At 42.1% G+C, this 18,325-nt stretch overlaps 1 protein-coding gene across 3 annotated transcripts in view; it reads left to right on the top strand.

Annotated features, from left to right (window-relative positions):
* Positions 1 to 18,325, top strand: part of FARS2 (phenylalanyl-tRNA synthetase 2, mitochondrial) — a 353,709-nt gene that overhangs the window by 134,713 nt on the left and 200,671 nt on the right. For all 3 annotated transcript variants that reach the window (XM_083187986.1, XM_083187988.1, XM_083187987.1), the window contains 2 exons: positions 6,680 to 6,839; positions 13,387 to 13,518. In XM_083187986.1, the coding sequence (XP_083044112.1) occupies positions 6,680 to 6,839; positions 13,387 to 13,518 (292 nt within the window). The remainder of the gene's footprint in view (positions 1 to 6,679; positions 6,840 to 13,386; positions 13,519 to 18,325) is intronic.

The raw sequence follows: 18,325 nt of genomic DNA, 5'->3' as shown, positions 1-18,325 counted from the left end.
GCATGCGATGCGATCCAATTTTAAATTGTACAAGCACCCTGATGCTTTCAATGTTAAATGCATCCCCATTGTCACGTCGGCGTGGAGTTGATTTTAGATAGTGTACCAAGCCCGAAGCGTGGCAAGGGGACGCGGATGACTTCACATGTATTCCGCGTCCCCTCGCGGGGCACGCTGTGCTCACCACGCTTCGGGCTGGTATTCCGTGTCCCCTTGCGGGGCTCGCTGCGCTCGCCACGCTTCGGACTTGCTGTGCTCACCACACTATCTAAAATCAACTCCACGCCGACGTGGATAGTGGGGGTATGAAAAGGTCGGAGGACGCGTACCGCCGCCCCTCGTGGGCTCGCTGCGCTCACCACGCTTCGGGTTGGCGTTCATAGTGGGGATCGCGTTGACAATGGGAGGGGGGCATTTAACATTCTAGGGGCATTTAGGGTGCTTGTACAATTCAAAATCGGGTACTTGTGTATTATCACGGCGCCCCCGATATTAAGTCACACGATTTTTCATCGCATGCCATACACCGGATGCACTGCGATGCGATGTAAGCCCCCGATACGATGTTAAATTGTATAAGCACCCTAATGGGGGCTTACAATGTTAAATGCACCCCCAGGCCACCCCCCAGTATGATCTTGAACCCGAAACGTGGTCAGCGCAGCGATACCGCGAGGGGCGGCGGTACGCGTCCTCCGACCTTTTCATACCTCCACTATCCACGTCGGCGTGGTGTTGATTTTATATAGTGTGGCAAGCGCAGCGAGCCACCGAGCCCGAAGTGTGGCGAGTGGACGCGCATACCTGTGAAGTAATGCGCGTCCCCTCGCGGAGCTCGCTGCGCTCGCCACACTTCGGGCTCAGTGGCTGGCTGCGCTCGCCACACTATATTACATCAACTCAACGCCGACGTGGATAGTGGGGTTATGAAATGGTCGGAGGACGCGTACCGCCGCCGCTCGCCAAACTTTGGGTTCACGTTCATACTGGGGGTGGCGTAGGAGTGCATTTAACATTGTAAGCACCCATTAGGGTGCTTATACAATTTATAATCGCATCACATTGTATGGCATTGTATGCCATATACAATGCCATACAATTTTTACATTGTATGGCATTGGGGAACATCGCGGGACATCGCATCGCATGCCTTATGGTCTGCGATGCGCGCCGTGATAATACACAAGTACCAAAAATTGCATGCGATCGCATAGCATGCCATTTGCTGGCATGCAATGTAATATTTAATTGTACATTTTTCCGTTTTGACGCGAAAATCGCATGCCATTGCATACCTTATTTAGTGGTATGCGATGCGATGGGCGCTGTGATAATACACAAGTACCCAATTTTCATATTCAGTCATGCATTTTTAGTTTTAAACTTTTTACCATTTGTGTAACCAAAAAAAGTAAACAAGTAAAATAATTGTTAATTTGGCCTTAAGCATCATTGAGTATTTCAAGATGAATAAATCGGTGCAATTGGATCTTCATCCCTGTTTTTTTCCAGACCAGGTTGGAAGATCTGGTATACCAACTTTTTAATTTATTTATATTTAAGTAGTCTAAAATGTATGTTTTTATAGTTTTTTTCTTCTTCACTGTTAATACAGTAAGTACTTCCTTTGAAGAAATAGGAAGAAGTTGCCTGTATTTCTTCGCTTTAAATAACAGCTCCCATGACTACCGTATTTTTTTATTTTATTTTTATGTGGTGAATGTTGAATACCCATTTCAATGTCAAGGTTAATAATCTTCACCCTCCCAGCATTGTCTTTTGTACATAACTTAAGTGCTCCTCTCTTTTGCAGCTGAAAAAAATATATTTATGTAAATGCTTAATATCCTTTCTAGAACACTGTATGAGGGTTTCACATTGTAATTAAATTTTCTTAGTACCGAAAAAAGAGGAGAATAAAGCAAAAAGGAAATCTTCTGAGAGTTAATAACAATTGATCAAAGTCTACTTTGTTTCTCACATTTTTTATTGTCTGTAAATACCGAGAGAGACACAAGTAGGTGATGATCAAAATACTTCAGTGGTTATGCTTCGGGCAGCACGGACGGTGTAATGGTTAGCATTACTGCCTCACAGCACTGAGGTCATGGGTTCGATACCCACCATGGCTCTAACTCTGCACAGTTTGTATATTCTCCCTGTACTTGCGTGGGTTTCCTCTGGATATTCCCGTTTCCTCCCACATTCCAAAAATATATTGGTAGGTTAATTGGCTGGCAACAAATTAACCCTAGAATGTCTGTGTGTGCGTGTACATGTGGTAGGGAATATAGATTGTAAGCTCCACTGGGGCAGGGACTGATGTGAATGTTCAAATATTTTCTGTAAAGCGCCAAGGAATATCGTGTTCATTCCAGCACCCGCCAACTTTGAAAACCCATGCAGTTCCTCTTCCCTGCCTGGGGTGTCGCTGTCTGCTGTGGTGTTTCTAGCACAGGTCCGGTTTGCATATCAGTGCTGATATACAGACCACACTGTGCTAGAAGCACTACAGCAGACAGCGACACCCCAGGCAGGGAAGAGGAACTGCATGGGTTTTCAAAATTGGCGGGTGCTAGAACGAACACTAGGAATATATGTGCGCTATATAAGAAACTGTTAATAAATAACTAAATAAATATGTGTGCAAGCAGTGGTGTAGTTCACACTTTTTTATGCAGCAAATTGATGACACCTATACAATAGGTACTGTATGGTCTACTTCCCCCACCCATACAAATAAAATCTACATCAACTGGAATTCCCCCCTTGTCTCTGTCTCACGCGTAGGATATGGAGATTTTTTTAGAAAGTGTGCCTTAGCTGGGATACGCTCATTAGTTCACCACTGAACATCTGACACCTGAAATAGGTCAATAAGACCACAAGTGAATGAAACCAGCGCTATCGTGGGTGGGGATTCAGTGAGAGGATTTAGCAGGTGATAGCAGTATAAATCCTACTTTCACGTATCCCCACAATGTTGAAGGTGCAGCCACTCAAGCAACAGTGGGGTTCTATGATACCCCTGATTGACAGACGCTTACTTATAAGTTCTGCCCCCCATACATGTAATGGTTTCTCTAAGTCTTCTATCGTTATGAATATCCACGTCTGTGCATTGATAAAATAGTAACACTTACTTTAAGTTTCTACCACGCGTTCACGTAGCAGGTTCTTTGTAATTAGGACCCCAATCTCCAAAGGTAAAAAGGTATTTATTCTCCGAGAGGCATGCAAACCAGCCGGCAAATAGGGGAAATGTACAGGGAGATGAATGAGGTGGTAACGAGGTGGGTCTTCCTCCTCACAGATGGATGTTCACATAAACGGCATCTACGCGTTTCGGAAAGATATTTCCTTTATCAAGATATGCCGTGTTCTTTCCCGGGCTCCTTTTTAACAGAACACGGCATATCTTGATAAAGGAAATATCTTTCCGAAACGCGTAGATGCCGTTTATGTGAACATCCATCTGTGAGGAGGAGGACCCGCCTCGTTACCACCTCATTAATCTCCCTGTACATTTCCCCTATTTGCCGGCTGGTTTGCATGCCTCTCGGAGAATAAATACCTTTTTACCTTTGGAGATTGGGGTCCTCATTACAAAGAACCTGCTACGTGAACGCGTGGTAGAAACTTAAAGTAAGTGTTACCATTTTATCAATGCACAGACGTGGATATTCATAACGATAGAAGACTTAAAGAAACCATTACATGTATGCGGGGCAGAACTTATAAGTAAGCGTCTGTCAATCAGGGGTATCATAGACCCCCACTGTTGCTTGAGTGGCTGCACCTTCATCATTGCGGGGATACGTGAAAGTAGGATTTATACTGCTATCACCTGCTAAATCCTCTCACTGAATCCCCACCCACGATAGCGCTGGTTTCATTCACTTGTGGTCTTATTGTATTTCTTGAGTTTCCCTGGATTGGGGAGTTTGATGGTCCCCAGAATCTGACCAGCTGCTGGCTATTTAATTAGCACCCTCATTTGCGCCTGATTAGGAGTACCTGTTATATTTACCTGAAATAGGTCGACGGTTAGAAGTTCGACACAGGCATTAGGTCGACAGTCAAAATGTCGACATGAGTTTTTCACATTTATTTGAGCCAACATGTGCTGACAGGAGAATATAACAGTGTACAAATCGCTGCGAGGCATCGTGCCAGAATGAGGGTGATGCAGTACACTTAGGTGTCCATGTCGACTATGTCGACATTCAGGACAAAAGCCGTAAAAAACCCAGGGCAACCTTTTGACTGTCGACCTTCCCATTGCCAACCTAATGCTTGTGTCAACCTTCCAACCCTGTCGGCATTGGCCATATCGACCTATTTCTGGTGTCGCCCTAAGCCCTGTCGACCTTCAGTGGTCAACCCAATGCATGTCGACCTAAATAGGGTCGACCCATTGACCCATACCCCCTAAGCTTTTCTATAGGACTATATACATTTATTTAAAAGTTAAGTGCAATGATGAGAAGCATACCATACATACAGTATACGTGCATCAATATATATGTCTGTATTTCAAAATTTCAGAAATGTTTTTGTTATTTAAATGTCCTTTTGTGTATAATTCAAACTTTATTGTATATCTTTAATATGTCCTCACATTGCAGTGTCCTGACTGCATTTGTCCCACTACTTTTACAATTTTTATTATCTGTTCTTTAAAGGATTTTTTTGTTCTTTCCCACGTATAGGTTTCCGGAAAAGAAGAACAGCATGCATAAATAATTTAGCGGTTCTATTTAAAATAAGCCTTCTGTTCAGATGCATACAACAGAACAAATTCTGATTTAAAGCCATTTATTCATAGAAATGGAGACCTGATTTGAAAGCTTTTCTTTGATCATCAGATAACCATATTCCAAGGATCAGAGGGCACAATGCAGTAATGTGTCTTACCTGTTCATTCATCCTTCACCTGTCTTTTTATTGTAAATTTAAAGTCATCTGTGTTTTTTTACATGCATAATAATATGAATTTCTGAGAGAGTTATTCCACAAAAAAAGATATAAATGTATTTGTACCTGTATGTATTCCACAGTGTAAAAACTAGTACAATGAGACACACTTTGAACTACAGTTTGTCATCCCGCCTGTACTACTTGGAGAACAGTCCATTAGCGTCTAACTACTTGCTGTTCAGTTTTAACCTCTGCTTTTTGCTGTCTCACAGTGAGCTGAATGAAGTTTCATGGTTTTTTCTTTACATAAAATATATATAATAAAATATATTTATCCTGTGTCTTATACAGTATATGGTGTGAGTTGAATTATGTGTTAGTATATCAGAAAGTGAGTAAAAAAACACAGAATAATAATTCTTGGGTAAGATAGAAAGTCACAAAAGTCTATTTTCAATCAATTGTTAACATTTGCTCTTCTAGGACTTAGAGGTTTGTTTAAGTGGTTTCAGTACATTGTGTGTAATCTCACTGCCCACCTAGGCCAGGCTGTTGGGAGCACTGACGTACTGTGGTGTTCACATAAATCTTCTGATTTTATTTTTCGGCACTTTATTTGGGTCACCACATACGTACTTAAAAGTTTGTTCCTTAGGAGCCTGTCTCTTTGCATTTCTGATGCCTTCGATGTCATCTTTATTTTCTTTTAAAGCTAAATAAAATGAATAAAAAGCGATAACATCTAAAACATGAAAGATTAAATAGCTGAAATGGTAATGTCCATGCGTCCCATCCAACATAATCATTTTATGTGACTGTAATACACAAACAAAAATGTTTTGTGACATGTATGATATCCCACCCTTCTGCTTTTTATTTGTCCAACCAAAATACTTGTGACCTTCATCTGCGTACCGGCACAGCCCACAGTAGGGAGGGTAATGGAGTAATCAAAATGAGTGCCATAGTTCTTAGATCCTATGAATGTCACAGCTTTAATAGACATGAAATAACTTTTTTGTACAATTTTGGTGTCATTAATTGATTCAGTTGTGATGTACTGTAGGTGTCAGGGGCTGCACTTGTGGAGTTTGATCTGATCATGGCACAATTGTGTTGTTTACTTTTTTACATATGACTTATTCGATTGTAGATCTTTATTATCTTGGATTTTAAAATTCCATATGCGCAAAAAGTTAATCTTTCACATTTAATCTTTTGATAATTGAATGATCAAAAATAACTCACATACTGTACAAGGTAGGTAATTTGAGAATAGTTAATCAACACTCATTTGGATATGGATCTTGTTTGTTCAGCTTGTAAATAAACATTGCTGAATGTGAGAGGGGTCCGACTGGTCCACGGGTATACAGAAGAAATCACCATCCTGCATGTGTCAATGTGATGGGTAAACTTGAGTAATTGGTTTGTTTCTAAGGAAAATACACCATGGTTAGCTCTCCAACCAGTCAAAATGTCTTTGTTCTTTGTATGTCTTCTCTAATGGTTGCCACAGTCCCTCTGTGGTTGCTGTTCGCACCCCTTCTGATGGCTGAACACACCCCTTAAGTTTGGGCCCCCACCATCCCTTAAGTTTGGGCCCCCACCAGCATTCTCTGGTTGGCCTTTAATTCCAGAGTACAAAACGAGTGGGATTAACTGCTGTTAATAGTAAGATACTTTGATTCCGTAATGCTTTAGTACATTTAAATATATCGCTGTTGTTTGATCAGATTTGATCTTTTTTTTTTTACAGCTTTTTGCTGAAGTGGATAATAAGGATGGATGCCAGTTGTTTGAGCAAGGTTTTCGCACACCTAAAAAGCAAGAGACCCACACACTCGAGGCTATGAAACTAGTGGAATTTCACTTAAAGCAAACTCTTTCTAAACTAATCACTCATCTGTTTGGTCAAGGTATGTACTAAGCCTGAGACAGTTAAAGGTTGGTCTATACAATTTTTTGTCATCAGTATGCTTTGCTAAACTTTTCATTTGCATTCAAATTCAGTAGTAAAATAAGACATTAGAAACAGACAAAGAAGTCAGAGGTCCCTGTTTGGTAATGAGTAATCCAATGGATACCACATTGCTTATTGGCCTTACCAGAGTACATGGAAAAAGTGCTTTGTCAGGCTCTTGTAGGGAAGGTTTACCAATGAGGATTTAAATGGATGATCACATTGCTGGCTTATTCTGACGGTTTACATCATTGGCAGTCATCTGTTCCATGGCTGGACTTGGATACAATTAGGGGCGAGCCAGTTAGGAATGCGTGCAAAACTGGATGCCATCCAACACAGAGGGATAAGAAACAAAAAATCCTCTGCTATTGGTCAATGAAAACCATTGAATCTCTAAGATTCATGGCAAAATCATGGACAATTAGAAGCAGACCATTGATAGTTGTTAACCACCAATACTCTATGGCCATCCAAAGGCACAACACAGCAAAGTTTGTTTGTTTGTTTACATATTCAAAAAGAAAAAAAAAATCATTTTTTAAGTGAACTGTTTCAGCTGAGCAGAATAGTCAGAATAGCTTGTTTGAGCCTATGCTGTATAAGGTAAGGAATTCAACAGTCTTTTAACCTGCTCTCGGAGTGGCCTGACTGCTCAATCGGGTTTACGTGGGCACTTACCTATCCAGAGTATTTGTAACTTGAAGTGGCATTGTAAGGACTCATTGGATCCCATTTTCTCCTCCATTACCCTTTTTCTGATTCTAGAGGAGTATGATTCCCCTCTATCCTTCTCTAAGTTCCCAGAGCCCTGGATCGCGGCTCCTGCACCCTGCGGATTGCCACGTTGTATACAGCCGTGGCCTAAGGTGACTGTTAAGCTTGGTACACATTAGCAAATGTGTATCTAGTGTGACATTGCCACCAACAGGATCCTGGCACACAAAAAAGAAAAGAATGTCTCTGACATTCTTTTCTTTCTTGTGTGCCAGTAACCCTGTGTCCTGTGGTAGCACACCCCTTATCAGATATATGTCAAGCTGAATCAGATCTATTTAGGAGGGGTCCACCATAAAATTTACCTCAGATATTTTCTGTGCGACTAGTCACCCCCCAAAAAAATTCTCCACCAACAGGATCCTGCAGTGGAAAGTGCAATCACACTTGCTGATGTCGGCAGTGACGGAGCTGATGATATCTTCTATTGATTTTCCTTGGACTCCCCAGAGCCCAGAACCATACAATAATGACTATATTTACTTGAGATTTTGACTTTGGACGGTTTTGACTGTACTGCAACACTAGACTGTTTATATAGTCTAAATTTGCTTCCCTGCACAGTTTATATTTTTCTTGCCATGCTGAATCCAAGGGAGCACACATTGTAAACTGTATACACACTATGCAATTTGCGCTAACTTTTCTTCCGATTTGAACTATTTAACATTTTTAACAATGTCAACATTGGAAGCACAAATGGCAGCTGTCAAATGGCAAAACCGATCATTCCATTATTGCTCCTTAACATCTCTTCAAATAAACTTATGAAATAGCAGGGAAATTGGGATAGAGTTGGATGACGGAAGGTCTCACATCCTTACGTGCATTGCCAAAGCCTATATTAATATCAGTATCAGGAAAACATCAGTTCGAAAATACACTTGGGACTCCTGACACGACACATAGAAGGAAATTTTCTAAAATGCGAATGGCTACGAATACACCTATTCATTCATAGCCATTCATATACGTAAATGGCTGTAAATTTGTATTTCCATATTTAAAATTTGTGTTCTTTTAAGAGGCGTATTTCAATTCCTATTCAGGAATAAGAATGCAAACCATCGAAAATATACGAATAGGAATTTACTAACCGGCTGTATGTAACACACGGCTGGTATTTGACCTAAAAACACGGCTGGAAAGTAATCCTCATTTTCCAGCCTTATTTGGTAAAAGTCTGCACAGATCAGTCCGATCCATGCAGGCTTCTAAAAATAGATAAAATAAATAATAAAAAAAAACAGAAGGTGCGGTCCGCCCCGCCCGGCATTTACCAGCCCTGGACTGAAAGAGCCGGTCCTGGCTTTAGAAACACAGGGGCCAAAAAGAATGGGGTTTTCCCTCATTTGTAAAACCAGCACCAGGCTCAAGGGCTCCCAAATTACGGGAGACAAAATGAGTTGGGGTCCCCTGTATTTTGGCAACCAGCACCGGGCCCAAACAGCCAGCAGGCTAATGCCACAACTAGGGGAAACTATTTATGCTAGTTCTCCTAGCCAAAGCATTAACCCCCTGACTGTTCAGCCTAGGCAGGGACCCTGGGGGAGTGGGAACCCCCTCAATGAAGCACGACCCGCTGCTGGGACAGTGGCAGATGGGGAGTTTGACTAGGGTAGTACACTTGTCAAACCATAATGCAGGTGTCCTAAGGCGAGCTCAGGGAGGACAGAAACCTCCTGTGGAGCAGAAGGGCACCCCCTGCCCGGCCTCTGGCAAAACTCCGCTCCTGATTGGCTGGTGAGTGGGACTGACCCCTGGTTCGGGGGAAGAACCAAGGATGTAAACAAAACATTCTGGGCTTCTGTCTGGTAATGGTTACGTGTGTGCCTGTTTGTTATTTTACCTGCCGGGATGCCTACTTCTGAACCAGGAGTATGCAATCCTCGCTCCATTCCTCAGTAAGTATAATTTCCTTCCGCAGGTACCCGCACTTGAATTTCTACAGGAGAAGAGGACTGGCCTCATTGGAAGCCATATGTAAGTATAATGTATGAATGAATGTACTGTAGAGTGTATAAAAGTTTTTTTTTTTTCTGTGTGTCTGAGTATTACTTAACTATTTGTTCTGTGGTAGAACTACAAGTACCAGTGGACCCTTTAATTTCCCGCCTGCTGGGACTTGTGGTTCTCCAAGTCCGTGCATGCAGTGCAAGCTTGCTGGGATAATAGGGAACACAATAGTATTTGTTCTAATTTTTTTATTTTTAATATCAGTCAGGTGCCCACTCCCCCAGGGTCTTTGCCTGGGCTGGACACTCAGGTGGTTAATGCTTGGCCCGGAGGACCTAGTGTAAATAGTTTTCTTGGGTGTGGCATTACCCTGCTAACTGTTTGGGTCCGGTGCTGGTTACCAATGTACAGGGGACCACTAGTCATTTTGTCCCCCGTATTTTGGTAAGTAGGATTGGCCCATGAGCCTGGTGGGGGTTTTAAATATTGCGGTGATCTCCAATCCGGTTGGCCCCTGAATTTCTAAAACCAGGGCCAGCCCTTTGAGCCCATTTTTTTTTTTTGTGTCTGAGGGTCGGCACATTTCTCCAATAAACCTTGTGATGGCAGTTACCTCCAGCGTTTTATGATTTATCATGTGTGTTACATTATTGTTCTAGAAGTATTCATACAAAATGTTGGTTTGTAAAGCATGGTGCTTCTGATAGTGTTTATGCCTGATAAATACAAGGGCAATGATTTTACTAGCTGCGTCTTGCTAGGAAGATGCAGACACTGGCCTCTGTAATCTCAGAAAGCGTCCACATTATCAGGAATGCTGCTTGGCGCAAATGATTTAGACTGGGGCTTGTGGGGAACTGTGTGTGATGATGCAGGACTGTTCTGCACATGTGTAGATCGGATCTGTACATAAAAGGGGGTTCTGCACAAACAAGTATGCAGAAACTCATGTAAAAAGTAAGGCAAATATTCTTAGTTTAAAACTGGTAACTGGAGGATATGGATTATCATATATCCATGTGAAGGATTTTAGCCTTTCCTACAGTATAAAACAAAACTAAAAGGTTTAATGGCTTATAGTGAACACAGTTATTGAAACCCCACTTTTTTATGCTTTTGTATGTGTGTTCGTTACATCTTTAAATATGCCTTTTTTCCAATGATGTACTAGATTTTAATTTACCTTTATCCTATTTTTCTTTTTTTTTTTTTTAACCAAACAACTTGTTAGTGCATTTCTTCTAACTTCAAAGTCATTTATTTATTATTTAGGTTCACTATTAAAAAAATATTCTTGTGCTAAAAAGAATAGCAAATGAACTGTCAAAGACGGTGAAGAGCCATATTAGACACTAAAAAGCAGATCCCTGATGACAAGTGAAAGCTTTCTGCATGATTTCTGCCACTAAATAAACCACGGCAGGATATGATTATTTTTCATGTTCACAAACGATTGTGCCAAGCTATCATGTAAGGACAGCATTCACATAGCATCCAAAGCAATAATAATAATAATCTCATTGTGTGGTATAATGGGATACAGTCATTAGGTCGACATATGAAAAAGGTTGACTTGGCTAAGGTCGACAGGGTTGGAAGTTGGATCGACAATGGGAAGGTCAACAGTCAAAAGGTGGACCTGATTTTTTCACATCTTTTTTTGAGCTGACATGAGCCGACAGGCGGTATTTCATGCCCTACCATTCTCTAGGGAGTGGTGAGAAAATGAGATAGTGTGCCGAGTGCAGTGAGGCACCATGCCCGAAGCATGGCGAGTGCAGCTGAGCACTGTGTCCATGCCGATCAACATTCAGGACAAAAAATGTGAAAAAGCAACGTTGACCTTTTGACTGTCGACTTTCCCATTGTCAACCTATTGCTTGTGTCGACCTTTCAACCCTGTCGAACTTAGCCGTCCACCTATTTTACGTGTCAACCTAAGCCATGTCGACCTTTAGTGGTCGATCCAATGCATGTTGCTGGTAGACTGCCAATAATAAAATATGTGAAAAAAACAGAAGCTAATCCTGTCCCTCACCCATAATTAAACCTATTTATGACATATAAAACAATTTACTAAATTATTATTTTTTTTCATTCCTGAATAAACTTTTGGCCCTAAGGGTGCCGTGAAAAAAATTCTGATGCTCTAGGTTGCCGTGATTTAAAAAAGTTTGGGAACCATTGCATTACAGTATTATTTGAAGTATATTAAGATGAATGGATTTTCTCATATGTGGATATTGATAATGCTATATGTTGTTTGGTGGGGAGGTTAGCATAATTTGAGTTTTAGTTGATTATATTCAGTATATACAGTGTGACCTTTTAAAATTGATTAAATGCCATAAAACTCAAAACTATTTGGAGCTTAAGCCACAAGACCGCTCCATTATATATAACTGAATGTCTTGTTTTATACAGCACAATGACATGTGATTTGTCACGCTGTTGGTTGGCAATTTATTATTACTTTTTTTTTTATTGTATTCTTGTATTTTTCCTTAATTGTTAAAACTGCATGCATCCATTTACTTTTCCCCTAGCTACAGGACCAGAAGCCTCTTTGGTGTGAGTGCCCCAATGAACACATATTACTTAAATGCTTGTCTAATGCATCTAATAAATGGTGCACAGAACTTGTCACATCCTAGGATTATTAAATTGTTACCATAAACAGTTACAAGGATGTTAATGAGCACAAAATGTAAGAAAAATGATATGCAGTTATCACTGAAAGCTGCAGCATATTGGCAAAATCTTTAGAGCCAAAATATTCTGTCATATAAAAATAAAATAAATATAATACAGTATATAGAAAAGTATATTCTATTATGTGAAGCTCTAAAAACAAGAATATTCTTAACAGTTACCAGATATTATTTGTATAATTTTGAGCTAATTACACAATTTGGTACTTGTTTCCTAGCACGGCGCCACCGATTTCTATTGTATGTCATCGGGTCGGAAAAATCGGCTCGATCGCATGTGATGCGACCAAATCGACCCGATTTTTAATTGTACAGCCACCCTGATGGCTGATTGCAATGTAAAATGCCCCCGCACACACAGTTTTTAATTGTATACCCATCCTGATGGGTATTTACTATGTGAAATGCCTCCCCATTGTTAACGCCACGATCAACGCCAACCCGAAGCGTGGCGAACGTCGGCGGTACGCGTCCTCCGACCTTTTCATACCCCAACTATCCACGTCGGCGTGGAGTTGACTTTATATAGTGTGGCCCCGCGGAATACATGTGAAGTATTCCGCGTCCCCTCGCGGGGCTCGCCACGCTTCGGGCTCGCCACACTATATAAAATCAACTCCACGCTCGCCACGCTTCGGGTTGATGTTTATCGTGGCGTTGCGTTAGCAAAGGGGGGGCATTTGACAAAATAATTAACCATCATGTGGGTATATAATTTAAAATCGGGTATGGGGGGGCATTTAACATTGGGTACAATGTAAAATCGGGTCGGTCGCATCGCATGCCATTGTACCAATTTTTAAATTGTATGGGAAGGTCTTTAAAACCCGAAAATCTGGTCTGTCGGGTCACATCGCATACCTTAAGTTATGGTATGCGATGGGATCCGACGGTCGCCGTGCTAGGAAACAAGTACCCACAATTTTACCACCTATTCGTTCTTGCGCTGTGGTAGTAAATGCAGTATAGACTTTTAGATTAGAATAGACTCAGCAATTCTCTATATATTTTCCTTGAAATAATGGCTCTATTTATAATTTATTTTTGTACCCTTTTTAGGACTGAAAATAAGGTGGGTAGATTGCCACTTTCCCTTTACTCACCCATCGTTTGAGATGGAGATCGAATTTCAGGGAGAGTGGATGGAAGTCTTGGGGTGTGGTGTCATGGAACAGCAGCTGGTGAATTCAGGTAAGAAATACCAGGCTACAAAGCTATTGCTTGGTGTATATCTGTGTGTTCCAATGTGTAGGGCCTGAGCTCCCCACTCGCATTGTCTATAGATGCTGCATTACTGTCTGGGAGTGTCTTCAGATGCACTATAGTAGGTGCAGTTTCTCTGCTTGACTCTGACCTGGGTGAGTAGTTCAGCTTCTCTATAGGTGAACACTTCCGGTAACTTGCTTGCAACATGTATGCAACACTCCCATGAGAAAAAACATCACCATGCGTCTTTCCACAATCCTGCCGTTACCTCCCAGTCACTTTCCATGAACTGCCCTCACATTTCTGTTACTGTGCGTCAGGGATGCATGTGCAGTTCGATTTGGATTCACGCACAGATGGAAAACAATGCTTCATTGCGTCTGACATCACTGCTATCTTGATATAAGCTTTTTTGTGTGGTAATAGAAATGTAGCATTCAGTGGGTGCCCTAAACAAAAGGAGTAACTGAGACATGTTACAGCTTTATGCTTTTGTAGAAATACAATTCTAGATTCTTTCATATCAAAATTTGAAGTGAGAACTTTATACAATTCTTTACATAACATAGGTGCAGTCTTCATCATCCCCTATCTCTGTTCAATATATGTAAAATCACTAGAGATGAACATGGAACCAATGTGCTTTGACTTACAGTAGGTATTGGTTTTTGTGTTTAGGCTTTGCCCAGAGTTCCATGTGTGTTTTTGGCATTGGTTTTGGTATCATTGAAAATGGTAAAAAGTAGGCAAAAATTGGGTAATTTGGCATTTTTGTTTTCAATTTCTACATTATTATTATTATTATTATTATTATTATTATTATTATTATTAGTGTTCATTTACAGTCATTTGCAGTCCATTTTTATAAATGAACAGATCGAAACTTTCAATATATACAATGTTCATCAATGTGCTGTTTAATATCTGATACAACTCCTATATACAGTAACACAATATAATTAAATAGATACCAGGTCCTATTGTACAAGGCACATACATTAAATGTTGGCAGTGTTCCTTTTAAAAAGTAGGTACTGAATGTGGTGGGGATGATGATGAAAAGACAACAATAGAGGTCTCTGCACCTGTGGACACCTTCACCATACCTCCTCCCAACTGTCTCGATATTTGGACACTTCTGCTGGTACTCCCACAGGTCCCCAGCGGGGAATTTGAGAGCATTAGATGACGTCTGCTCTGCACTGAAAAGCAGCGGGTTATTTCTAGATAGATACCATGCTCAAGTGCCCGGCATCTAACCAGTACATAGAAGTGAGCTTGGGATTTCCCAGCTGCTCGCAGATTGCTGGACATGCCCTCAAAGTGACATAAATGTGAGGACATGATGCAAGGCTTGCATAAAAACTTCTAGCTTAGTGAAGTTACTTGTACTTTGTAAAAAATAATCGGCATTGCAATTAAGCAGAACTATGTAGTGTGCAGCCACACCTCCAAATCCTGGTCCGGATTCAGGTTCACTGGCAAAGGAAATGTGGTTTGCTAATGGGTAAAACCAAGTGCACTGCAGGAGGGGCAGATGTAAAATGTGCAGAGAGAATTAGATTTGGATGGGGTGTGTACTTCAAACTGATCTATATTGCAGTGTAAAAATAAAGAAGACAGTGTTTACTCCATACAGAAACAAATAACTCACCCAAAACTCTCTTTGCACATGTTACATATGCTCCACCTGCAGTTCATATGGGTTTGTCCATTAGAAAACCAAATTAACTTTGCGAGTGAACATGTATCCACCATGAAAAACTGGAAATTTTAGTAGTGTTACTTCTAGGCCGCCGGCGTCACTGAAGGGAGAGGGCCCGGCCTACCCGAAGGCTCTACACTGCTGGGGAAGCACCGGGCATCGCTATCTACAGCGGCGCCGGGCTTCCCAGATCACACCAGAGGGGTCAGAGGCAGGCTGTTTTAGCTAAAACAGCCTAGCGGGAACACCATTTTAGTATTAATTGAGGCTTATAAAATCTAACTGTGTATTGGTAGAATGAGCGAGAAAGGTACAGTATTAATGACCCATTGTAGAGCAAAGCTCCTTGTCACGGCACTGAGTCCCTGCAGGATATTATATGGGAGTGTTTGTAACTTTTCTTGTCTGTAAAAGCTATTAAATTATATGAAACACACAAGCTTGGATGTTCCAATATTTCCACTGAGTAATAACATCAATGTCATGATTTGCATTAAGTGTGGGTATAACTAATGTTACAGGTGTTTCGTAGGCACAGATTCACACTTTAATATATGCAAACATTTAAATGGAAAATGAATTGTGGGTTTATATTTCCATTTTCAAATATATTGTATACATATGCATTCATGACTCTATTCCAGATGATATAAACTGTCAGACATATGGCGCTTGGAAATCATTTGTTTTTTATACCATTCATATTCGTGTCTGTACTATCTTGATTTTGTGTTTTCCCTTTGTGCCACCTGATGTTCTTGTGCCACAATGCTTATTTGTCCTTCTGGTTTTGTGACCTCTGATTCTGGTTAAAGCATGGCTACTTTCTTGGGGGGTCACTCAGGTTCGGTTGCACCTGCGCCCACCGTTGCAAATTACCAATTTTGCACGGACGAGACCTGTGTCATAGGATGCAGACTCGCATTAGACTGTCATTTTGGGGGTTGCAACATTGTCCATTTGAAAAAACAGAGGCACGTTGCCACCGTTTAGTGCCATGATTGCCAAGGCTGCCCTATGAAGCAGCAGTGATCACAATATGCCGTCAGAGCACTTAGCCTATGTGTAAACACAACTGCACCCAAAATGTAGAGATGCGGTTGAGATGTGTATGCATCTACATCGCCTTAATATTGCTTGGAGTTGTCTGTACTCGGCTGATATACAGTACGTGCAGTGCAAAAAACATAACAAGATCTGCCCACAAAGTAAACTTGTGTCTAACCAGCCCGTAAGACTCTAAGCAAATTAGCATAGTGAGTTTATTTTTTCCTCTAATGTATCAATATTAGTATTGATTCTATGAGATGAAACCATTTACTGTATACCCCTTTCACATTTCAAAGCTGGGTCGGACCCGGGTCAGGCACTTTTCACTTGAAAACCATTTGCCATCCCTCTCTGAAGTTCTCGTCCAAATCTGTCCAGCGGAAGGCCCTGAATATGCTACCCATGCCCATAGTATGCCAGGCATACACCTCTTTGTGGTCGGCTTCCTGATCTGACAACCTTTTTTTTTCTTAAACCCCATGTCCTCTAGCCCCTCGATGTAATGCAATTTTGCCATATCTTGCTTCCTTGACCCACTTTGTGTACTAGCCGGACCTTTTTTGCGTCCCTGGGACCCCCACAGAATCGAGATTGGTTGTCTTAGTGGCCGTGAACCTAGTCTGGACCCAATCAAGACACCTCGGATTGGTTTCATCCAAATCAGTTCAACAGTGTCCGAATGCTTACTGGACAGACAAATAACAGATGACAAATCTGTAAGAGATAACAGATGACAATATGTAAGTGACCATGGCTCTGGGGTCCCCACTTCTCCGACTATATAACTCCTGCGTTTTCCATCCACTCCTTATATTATGTCACTGCCCCTGTTACATGCAGCCCTGTCCTTACTGAAACATCACTCATCTCCTGATATACTCTGTGCTGCTGGGGACCCTGCTCCTTCCACTATATAACCCTTAGTTCTGCCTCCATTCTCTTCCTCGATCCACTTTTGCTGCTTTCAAACCACATAACTGGCTTTGACCCTGTATTCGAAAACGTTTCCAAAAACGGGTCTGCCAGGTTTAACCCCTTTCACACTGCATCTCTTAAACGGTGTATAACCGTTTAAGTGCCGTTTTTTTTACCTGCCAGACCCGTTTTTGGAAAAGCTTTCAAATACAGGGTGAAAGCCAGTGCAGGCAGCCCCCCCCCCCCACACACACACTTCTGTTCCCCTGCTCCTATTTCGGGAGACCCGCTGCGCAGTGGCCGGCAGCGCTGGGACCAGTATACAGGTCCCCCCCCCAAAGAACCCCCGGGCATCAGCGTCCACACACACACCCCCCCTTCGCAGCCCAGCCTGAGCCGCCCGTCCCCGCACACCTCCTCGGCTCCCCCGACCTCCTCGGTCACTGCCCATCATGCGCCCTCACACGGAGCTGGGGGGCGGCGGCATGCTGGGCACAAGAGGAATCTTCGCCCGATTCCCTGCGTGGGGGGGGCTTTTCACAGGGGCTGCTGCTACTGCTGGCACCGAGGAGGTGAGCAGGGACGGGCAGCTCTGGCTGGGGTGCCTGGTGTGGATGTCCCGCTGCCTCCTCACCCTCTGGGGGAAGGGGGGGGTGTGGGTACCGCTTTTCACTATGATCAAAGAGACACAGGCAGCAGCAGCAGCGCAGGGTGTGCTGATAATGAGAGGGACGGAGAGCAGCCAGCGGTGCTGCTGATGGAGAGCGGGCAGGGGGGCGCATCACCTCACCATTTTTTTCTTGCTAAAAGCACTACTGGGGACATCTGTAACAGCATTACTGGGGACATTATATGTAACTGGCACTACTGGGGACATGATATGTAACTGGCACTACTGGGGACATGATATATAACTGGCACTACTGGGGACATCTGTAACAGCATTACTGGGGACATTATATGTAACTGGCACTACTGGGGACATGATATGTAACTGGCACTACTTTGGACATGATATGTAACTGGCACTACTGGGGACATGATATGTAACTGGCACTACTGGGGACATGATATGTAACTGGCACTAAATATGTGCAGGAAAATGATTGCTTGCTATTCAAA

This window comes from Crinia signifera, chromosome 5 (assembly GCF_055691185.1).
Source record: "Crinia signifera chromosome 5, ASM5569118v1, whole genome shotgun sequence".
In the NCBI taxonomy this organism is placed as follows: domain Eukaryota; kingdom Metazoa; phylum Chordata; class Amphibia; order Anura; family Myobatrachidae; genus Crinia; species Crinia signifera.
Note: the sequence above shows the minus strand (reverse complement) of the source record. Positions and strands in the feature narration are given on the sequence as shown.